A 9,979-nucleotide genomic window follows, 5' to 3' on the forward strand; every position below is an offset into this window, starting at 1 on the left:
TGAGGTACAAACAATGAAGTACTATAACAGAGCAACAACAAGAAAGAAAACAGTCCTTAAGTTCGTTGACGCGCATGAAACGGCTTGAAGCACACGACGTGAACTACTTCAGGTCGCGCACGCAGCCCTTGAAAGTTCGTGATGCCATCGGGGACAACCTCATGGTCGAGTGTGCCGAGACGTTGAGCTACCCTGTACGATCCACGTCGACGTATCGGCATCCATAAACAAACGCGGTCGCCGGGCTAGTATTCCACGAGGTGTCGTCGAAAATTGTAACGGCTGCTCTTGGTCATTCGTTGGTTCTTGATGCGAAAACGGGTGAGTTGTCAAGTTTCTTCGGCGCGCCGAAAGTAGACAGTCACGTCATAGTTTTCTCTCTCAGCAACGTTTGGTAGCATGGCATCGAGCGTGGATGCCGGGTTCTTTCCATAAACTAACATGTATGACGACATCTGCGTCGTCTCCTGTACCACCTTGTTGTATGCGAACCTCAGGTACAGAAGGATGGCGTCCCACGTCTTCTGTTTGACATCGACTCGCATGGCCAACACGTAGGTGATTGTCTTTTTTATCCGCACGGTGACGCCGTTGGTCAATGGGTGGTACGCTGTAGTCAGGGGGTGGCTTGTCTGGCTGCATGCCAAGTAGCCTGAGTTACCGCAGCAGTGAAAGTCATACCTATGTCAGTGAAGAGGACCGCTCGTGCTCCATGACGCAGGACGATGTCTTCAACGAAGCGCTTCGCTACCTCGGCCGCAGTGCCTCTAGGCAGAACCCTTGTTTTGGCGTAGCGGGTAAGGTAGTCGGTGGCGACAACGATCTTATTATTCCCACAAGTCAACGTACAAAATGGTAGCAGTAAGTTCATACCAATTTGCTGGAATGGTCAGTGAGGTGGTTCGAGCGGTTGATGGAAGCCGGCGGTCTTGTCGGCGGTGTCTTTCGTCGTCGAGAGTCTCGGCATGCCCTGACGTAACGAGTGACATCGGCCGCAAGTCGTGCCTATAGTACTACTTTTCTTGTATTCTTACGAGCGTACGGAAAACACCGAGGTGTGCAGCCATCGGGTCGTCATGGAGGGCCTGAAAGACCTCTGATCTCGCTGCTGAGGACAACACGAGAAGGTGTTTGGCTCGAAGGGGCAAGAAGTTCTTCATTAGGAGCACTCTATTTTGCGGGAAGAACGACGCTAGTCCTATTTTGAATACCTTCTGAACAGTGGCGCTGTTACCCTTGAGGAGTTCCACAAGGCTTTTCAGTTCCGAATCAGCTCGTTGTCGTTCGGCGAATTCAAAGGCACTTATAATTCCCAAGAAGCACTCATCATTCGGGTCGTTCGGCGGAGATAGTTCGACGGGGGCACGAGACAGGTAGTCGGCGTCAGAGTACCTTCTTCCACTCATGTAAACGATGGTAACGCCGAACTTCAGAAGTCTCAGGCTCAACCGTACGAGGCGACCCGAAAAGTATTTCAAGTTATCTAGTCAACACAAGGTGTGCTGGTCGCTCATAACTTTTAAGCGCCGGCCGTAAAGGTAGGGACGGAACGTCAATTGTCGCATATGATGGCGAGACGCTCCTTTTCTGTTGTAAAATAGTTGGCCCTGCCTTTGAGAGCGCCCGGCTAGCATATCTGATGACTCTTTCCCGTCCGTCAGTTATGTGCACGAGAACGGCGCCGAGTCCTACACTGTTTGCATCGGTTTGTATTGCCGTCTCGGTGGACTCGTAGATATGCGCTAGTAATGAAGGCGTATGAGGACGTCGTTTTAGTTCCTCAAATGCTTCCTTCTGCGGTGTTTCCCACTTTAACTCCATGTTGGTCCTGGTAAAGTTGTTGAGAGGTTCGGCAAAGCGGGCGAAGTTTTTGACACATTGCCTTTAATACGCGCACAGGCCGAGAAACCGGCGCACGGCCTCTTGTCAGTGGACGACGGGAAGTCGGTGGTGGCAGCTGTTTTCTGCGGATCGGGATATACTCCAGATTTGCTAGCTACGCGTCCCAGAACAAGAGCTCCTCGTACGCAAATCTGACTTCTGCTGGCTTCAGGTGAGTCCGGACGTCTCTATTGCTTAGTGTGCAACTTCAAGGCACCGAAGATGCTCGTCGAAGCTCGAGGAAAATGCGACGACATCATCCAACTAACTGAGACAAGCCTGCCATGCACTTTAATTCTGCTAGCTCTGTATCCATAACACGTTGAAAAGTCGCAGGTGCCTAGCAAAAACTGAAGGACATAAATTTCAACTCTAAGAGGCCATCTGGTGTTATAAATGCAGTCTTCGCTTGGTCTTTCTGGTCGACTTCGATTTGCCAAAAGGCAGGTCCATCGACAAAAAGTACTTAGCGTTTTGGAGTCGCTCTAGGATGCCGTCTATCCGTGGGAGGGGATACAGGTCCTTCTTCGTCAATTTGTTTAGGCGACAGATAGTCGACGCAGAAGCATAGGGTTCCGTACTTCTTGTTCGCCAACATCACGGGAGATGCCCAGTGGCTCTTCGATGGCTGGATTAGGTCGTCGCGTAGCATTTCGTCCTCTTGTCGCTTAACAGCCTCGCGTTCTCGCCTCGTACTTTGTAAGGGCTCTGCCCTAGTGGTCTGGAGCTTTTGTATGCTATGATGCGATGTTTCGCGATTGGGATGGGGTGAATTTTAGACGGTGATAAAATGCAGTCCTTGTATTTCGAAAGCAGCGTGAACCAGGGAACCCTGGTTCACGCTGTGCAAGGATAGGGCTGAGGCCAGCACCACTAGCGTCCGCACAATCCTGTATTGGCCGCACCATAGCTAATGAAATATGCCGATTTCGGTGTATCATCATCTATCGTGGTACCCTGAGTACACTAAATATTGGCGGGGGTACTGCAAGAGCAGAGGGACTGTTACTCTCCACAGAGTTCTTTAACTCCATGGGAAAGTAGGGCAGAGTTGGCCGTGGAACATACTCTTTCATTAAATTCAGAGTAAAAGAGGCTGCAAACTCTCTGCTACTCCAGTGTAGTACCCAATCTATGCAACGCTCGAGCCGACGAGGCGCGAATGGGATCTGGCACTCCTTCCTTGCTGACCTATCGCTTGCATGTTACCACCGACGCCGGAAAGCAAGAAAACTTTCTCGTACCCATACGCCTCTGAGCGTAGACGTCCCAGATGTGAGTTTGATGCGTCAAGTATTAGGATAACTTTCAGTGATAATTAGAGCATGCTTGTGTGATCATGAACGTTTAGTTCCCGTAGTGCCACTACTAAAACTTCTGAGCGAGAAACAGCGGCAACAATTAAAGCGTCGCCAAAAGTTACCAGACAAACGTATTGCTACGTGAGTAAGGTAAATCTCAGCACATACTGTCAAAAAAAAAATAACAGCGGGGTACTAACTCGCCACCAACGTAGGTTGCGGCAGGTACTCTACCACTACATCACGTTGTGCCGCGCTCACTGCGTGAAAAAAAAAACTGGTTAAAAGAAAACCCGCGCCATTCCAATTCGCGGGTTCTTGCACACATACGCGATTTTCGTTTCAAACTAAACCTTGCGTGTTATTGATATAGAAACTACTGGCGTCCACGCCATACATGCCACTAATGCCAATACGCCAATTTCTTTCGGAATCATAATCGTAGAAAAGAATGTATACAAAAATTACCGAGAAAATGGGGCAGATGATTTAATGCCGACTGCAATAACCATTACTCGTTTTTTCTGCTGCTTCATGTGCTCCGAAGCTTTATATCGACTGTGATGCTCAATAAGTACACGTGTAGTTGATTAAATTAGGTGTATTTTCGTGCACAAACGACGATATGCTATAGTGCAGCGGCCTTGTGAGGGTGTGCTGATTTGCATCTGTAAGTTGATAGCTAGAGCTACATAGCCGATAGCTAAAAACCTAATTGCACATGCACGGAGATGTCTCAACGTGTTACTTTATGAACGCGCACCGTAGGTCAAGCATGTGTTTCGACGTATAAGTCAGCGAAGTGCCCACGAGTGCGCCCGGCGGCTGTCGTCGGTGGCCCGCGTGCGCTTCGCCGCAGGCTGAAAGCGCGTCGCGTCGATGCTCGTCACTCTTTGTGCTGCGCACACCGTACGCAAGAAACAATGGTTCCTTCAAGTTACCCAACGGCAAGGGTCTACTGTACAGTCATTTTTACTCTTCGGCATAGCGCGTTTAAATTAAACCCAGAAGTGCTGATAGCATGTATGACGGACTCAGCCAGTAAGTTAAGCCTACATTCGCGGGGAGTTGTACTTGTACGGGTCTCATTTACTTGAACCGATCTTGGCGCAGGTGGCTTGTGAAGGGTGACGCTTGAGCAATCCGCAAACCATTCATTGTTGTATTTAAGTGAAGGCGACGTAAGGAAAACCACAAGGATTTCCAGAAGTGCATATGAGTTGTGATTTTTTCGACCAGCGTTGCTTTTCTGGCGTACAAGTACATACCGCGGCTTCGCAAGTCAGATAAGACGCCGGATCGTAACGTTCGTAGGTAATTTTTTGACCAGCACTGCTGACAGGTCGTCCCAACTGTGTTTGTAGGCGCCTAGTTTCAACTCTCAGGCTTGGGCATGAGTGGCTTCACTGCATTGAATCTATATGACAGAATACCAGCTGATAAATAGAATTCAGCAATGAAAACGGCGTTGTATGTCATGTGGTTCTATGATAAAAGGTATGATAAAAAGGTATGATAAAAAGGTATGATAAAAGGTATGATAAAAGCTAATGAAAGATCAGTTAAAACAAGGAATGCACGTAGCATTTCTCTTTCTGAAAAAATAAAATTGTCGCGCTGCTTAAAAAAGAACACGTGCAAAAATGCATAGAAAGAAAGCAAGAAAGTACTATAATAAATAGGTACAAGTAATAAAGAACAATAATAGAGAAACAACAACAAAGAATATAGTACTTAGGTACGTGCATCAAACGGCTTTATGCGCACGCCATGAACGACTTCATGTCGGATATGCAGCCGTGCAGAGTTCGTGGTGCTGTCGGGGACAACTTCACAGTTGAGCGTACCGAGACGTTGAACGACCCTGTACGGTCCGTAGTACCGTCGCAGAAGTTCTTCACTGTGGTACCTAACGTCGGCTTATTGGCTTCAACAATCAAACATGATCCCCGCACTGGTAATGCAGGAAACTTAAAGATTGCATCGGTGCCTGTCGGTCGACTGTTGCTTCTTGATGCAGAGGTGGGCGAATAGTCGAGATTCTTCGGCGCGCTGAAGGTAGACCGTCACGTCAATATTTTCATCACTGAAGTTGGAAAATATATCGTCAACCGTCGGCGCTGAGCTCCTTCCAGACACCAACTTGTACGACATCATTTGTGTCATTTTTTGCATGGTAACGTTTTACGTGAAGGTGACGTACGGTGTAATTGCAACACCCTTCTTGTATTCGACGTCGCTACCATACCGCTGATGGTACTGTTGAGACGCTGTGAGGCCATTGCTCTGTGATTAGTATGTGGTGATCGGACGGTGAATTGTTTGTCTGTACCTCAGGATCGCCCTCAGGATCGTCCACCATAAAGTCCGTAATCTGTTAGCAAGGAGAACCTCTGGAGCTCTGCGATGCAGAGTGATGTTCTCGACGGAAAACTTTGCTACATCGGAGGCACTGCCTTCGGGCAGGGCCGTTGTCTTGGCGTAGCGTGTGAGGTAGTTACTATCTATGAAAACCCTTTTGTTCCAGGAATTCGACGTCGCAAACAGCGCCAGTAAGTGTATGCTGATTTGATAGGACGGCTGAGGAGGTGGCTTGCTGGGCTGGGGAATTAAGGTGGGAAGGTGGGCCTAGCCGGCGTTTTTGTCCACGTTGGCAGTCGCGAAATGTCCTCACGTAACGTGTGGCGTTGGGTGAAAGGCGTGGCTTGCAGCTCTTTTCTTGGATCTCCGTGAGCGTGTGGAAAAAGCGAAATTGCCAAGGTTCGTCGTGCAGGGCCTGCAGAAGCTTTGGTTGCATAGCCGAACATACTGCGATAAGGTAGCTGACTCGGAACGGAGAGCAGTGCTTCTTCACAAAGGTGTTGTTTTTCAAGAAAAAGAACGCCATTTCTCGCACGAGTACTATTGTAAAGACGGGGTTTGTGGCCCTCGCGGTACTTCATTCAGCCCCTCAGTTACGGGTCGGCTAGCTGTCACCGGACGAAGTCATCGGCACTGATGGTGCAAAAAAAGAAAACTTTATCATCCTGGTCGTCCTGGGATGGTGGATTGACGGAGGCATGGCACATGGTGTCGGCTCCGGAGTGTTTGTTTCCGGACTTGTGCGCGATGGTAATGTCGAATTCCTGATGCCTTAGGCTCCATCGTACAAGATAAACTGAAGGGTCTCAAGTTCTCAAGCCAACACAGGGCATGGTGGTCGCTCACATCTAATAAATGCCTTCCGGGGAACTAAGGGCAAAACTTTGACGCTACCCAGACTATAGCGAAGCACTCCTTTTCTGTTGTGGAATAATTGGCTTTCGCCTTGAATAGCGACCAGCTGTCATAACTGGCAACTCTTTCCAGGAAATCAGTACTTTGCACAAGGACGGTGCTCAGTTCTACGATACCTGCGTCGGACGTCGCTACTTGTGCTGCCTATGTGTTTCTCTTCCTACGTAGTTCGTCGAAATACGCAAATAACAACGGTGTATGGAAGCGTCCTTTAGGTTCACGAAATGCTCACTGTTAATCTGCTTTGCACCTCAATTCAACGTCGATTTTTGAAAGGTGAGTTAGGGGCTCGGCGATCTGGGAGAATCCCTTTTCAAAGCGCCTGTAATCGGCACATGGTGCGAGGCATCGGCGTACAGCTGTTTCGTCGGAGTGTGGCTGATAATGGACAATGTCAGCTGTTTTAGACGGGTAGAGGTGGACTCAAGACTTGCTAATAACGTGTTTTAGGAACAAAAGCTCCCCTTCCGAGAAGCGCCACTTTCTAGCTTCAGGGTAGATTTTGAGGGCTCGATAGCTTAAACTTCTGCTTCAAGGTGTTGGTGATGCTCGTCGAAGCTCGACGGAAACATGACGATGTCATACAAGTACACGAGGCAAATCTGCCACATAAATTCAGCGAGCTTGGTGTGTTGAACGCACTGGAGCATATCAGGCGCCAAGCAAATGCCAAATGGCTTGACCTTGAACTCGAATAGGCCATGTGATGTGATGAAGGCTGTATTCTCTCAATCTCTCTCGTCCACCTCGATTTGCCAATAACCGGCTTCGAGTCTAGCAGAAAATTTCGCAATGTGGATTCGATCGACGGCGTCACCTATACGTGGGAGAGCGTACAAGTCTTTCTTCGTGATTGTGTTCAGGCGGTGGTAATCGGCGCAAGAAAGCAGGGTCGCATCCTTTTTGTTCACTACCACGAGTGATGCCCATGGGCTCTTGGATGGCTGAATGATGTCGTCGCGTAGCATTTCGTCGACTTATTTTTCCACGGCCTCAAGTCCGCGTGTGGAAACATTGTACGGGCTTTGTCGAACTGGTCGGGTACTTTCTTCTGTTATGGAGCGGTGTTTGGCACCTAGGGTTTGTCGAATTCTCAATGATAACGAAAATAAGTCGTTTAATTGCGGAATCAGGGCCTTCGGCTGGTCTTTCTCGCCTTTCGGAAAGCTCGCATTGACATCAGAATCTGGTTGCGGACCTCGATTCGTCGAAGCAGCTTCGGCAGCGTCGATTAGGGCAAAAGCATTGCTGGCGTTGAAAAATTCGTTGATGTCGGTGACCATCGTACTAACCTTCAGGTGCGTGTACTCGTGGCTGAAGTTCGTCAGTACTCTTGCTTTGCCGCCATGCAGCTCAGCATATGACGGTTTGAGAGCATGTGTTTACTGCCCTCAATGACAGCTTGAAGGTTTTCTGCTTTTCAGTGCTGACAGAAATGATGGCACTGGAGAAAAGGTGGCGCGGTGTCCTGCTCTCCTATTTCATTTATTTCGGGGTTGTCTGGCATAGCGTAGGGTGGTCTTTGTCCGAGTGTAGTGCACGTCTTTCTCTTTGACTTAGGAAGTACTCCTTCAGAAAAAACACGTTCCGCGGGCACTGTTGTAGCATAACAAAGCTTGCAGAACATGTCGAGTGCAAACTCCAACCGGCGTTATCAGGTGACCTCCATCAGCCCTTACTTTCTTCAGCTTGGCGACAAATGACCCATTAATGACGACATAGTTGGCGGCAGGGTCACTGAGAGTGGTGACCCTGTGACAGTCGATGAGAACGCCTAGGTTTCCTGTTCGTCGTTCTTTGTTTTGGTTGGGTCTCGGCGTCAGATCACGGCTGCGACAGTTTGCTCTGCTGCTTCTACATTGTGTCGTCAGGTCTTCTTGTGGCAGCGCAGTTTATATGACGGATATGCATTCGAGATACGGCAGGTTTGTGAGTTTTTGTCGCATCCTCATCATCGTCGGGGGCGGAGGAAGATCTTCGATAGTTCATTGTACAGCAGGGCTGGCATACACAGCCTGTAATGCAGTGAGGCGTATCGACCTGGCTACGGTGAATGGTAAGCTAGTCGGTGCGTCGACTGCGCTCCTTCAAGGTATACAGCGATGTCAAGAGAGTGTTTACCCTACTGTAGGCACATTGCATTGGCTTTGAAAACACGCAATCTCCTCTGGCGGTACTGGCAGTGGTGGTACGTCTGGCCAGTTTCTATGCAATGGTAGCAAAGAAGTTTGTGGTTTGGGGCACGCCACACGTCGGTTTTTCCTCGAAGTGTTGTGCTAGCCGTCGGGTGGACGTGACGGCGTTGGTAGTGGTGGTTTGTGGCTGCAGAAAGGCGACAATGCGGCATCTTGACTTGAGCGTGGAGGGGGAGCGCAGCGTCACGCTGCAGCAGCGTAGCTCATAGCCTGTGGCTACGGCTCTGCTTGTCAAAGAACGCCCAGAAATTGCTTGATCTCGTGATGGGGCACAACGTCATCAGTACAATAAACTTGAGGGGGTGGCGTATGCCTAAAGTGTCACAGCTTTTCCTGCACAATCACACTGATTGTTTAGCTCAGGTCGGCAAAGCATAGCCCATGGATATCAGTGAACTGCGGCGTCGAACGGCAATTGTACTGGCGGCTGCGCAGCTCAACATATTGATTGCGGTCGCCTCTGAGACAAATTCTTCTACTCTGTTCGCTGGGTTCCGTAACAGACCCGCGAAAATCTCTTGTTTAACTCCTCGCATAAGGAGGTGGATTTTCTTGTCCTTCGGCATGTTAGGTCGGCGCGGCAGAACAGTTTATTCTCTTCTTCTGTGAACAGCATGAACAGTTCTTTGTGTAGATGAAGGCGGTATTCAAGCAGAGCTTCGACCCTCTCTTAGCGAACGAAGCTTGTAAAAGTGGTGATGAATCTGGTGCGGAAAATATTTCACGTTGTGATGGTTGACTCTTGGTTATTTTATCATGTCCTGGTGGTGTCTAGCAAGGCATAATTGACACGCAGTAGCTTGTCGTCATTGCTCCAAGCGTTCAAAATTGCCACATGGCCTTACGCTTTGAAACAGTTTCCCGTCTTCGAGTGCTTGTAGAGAAAGGAGAGACGAGACGGCGCCTGAGACCATGCCATGGTCTAAGCTTTTATTCGGGACGCGAGTGTAGACGGGTTTTCAGTTGCCGCGTCCAGCCAGGACAGGAGTTCAGCCATTTTGTCCTCGCGAAGCTCGAGCTTGCATCAGCTGCGCGAGAGGCGCGGAACAGTGATCAAGAAATGTTGATGGTGGTTATGGCACTACAGCCCCCCCCCCCTCAGTGCTTTGTGCAATTTGAAATATATATGAAAAAGAAAGAGAGTGACAAATACTAATTACTTGAACGGCAATTCATAAGGTGTCCATTGGGAAGGCCAGGTCGTCAACCAACAAGGTGCAACCAACAAGGTGCAACCAACAAGGTGCCAACAAGTTCAACCAACAAGGTGCAAATGGGCACCGGGCCGTGAAGTTCCATAGTGCAGCACAGCAAAACTTGCACCGA

At 49.1% G+C, this 9,979-nt stretch overlaps 1 protein-coding gene across 1 annotated transcript; it reads right to left on the minus strand.

Annotated features, from left to right (window-relative positions):
• Positions 1 to 329: 329 nt before the first annotated feature.
• LOC142765838 (uncharacterized) lies at positions 330 to 1,406 on the minus strand. The gene is made up of 2 exons (XM_075867641.1): positions 1,235 to 1,406; positions 330 to 652 (listed from the first exon to the last, which is right to left on the minus strand). The coding sequence occupies exons 1-2, from the start codon at positions 1,404 to 1,406 to the stop codon at positions 330 to 332; spliced, it is 495 nt and encodes a 164-aa protein (XP_075723756.1).
• Between the last annotated feature and the right edge of the window lie 8,573 nt (positions 1,407 to 9,979).

Source organism: Rhipicephalus microplus, chromosome 6, assembly GCF_043290135.1.
Source record: "Rhipicephalus microplus isolate Deutch F79 chromosome 6, USDA_Rmic, whole genome shotgun sequence".
NCBI lineage: Eukaryota > Metazoa > Arthropoda > Arachnida > Ixodida > Ixodidae > Rhipicephalus > Rhipicephalus microplus.

Coding starts and splice junctions, on each gene's coding strand:
- LOC142765838 (XM_075867641.1), bottom strand. CDS start 1,406: ATGAGTGGAAGAAGGTACTCTGACGCCGACTACCTGTCTCGTGCCCCC. Junction 653..1,234: donor CCTTGTGGAACTCCTCAAGG/GTAACAGCGCCA, acceptor GCGGTAACTCAG/GCTACTTGGCATGCAGCCAG.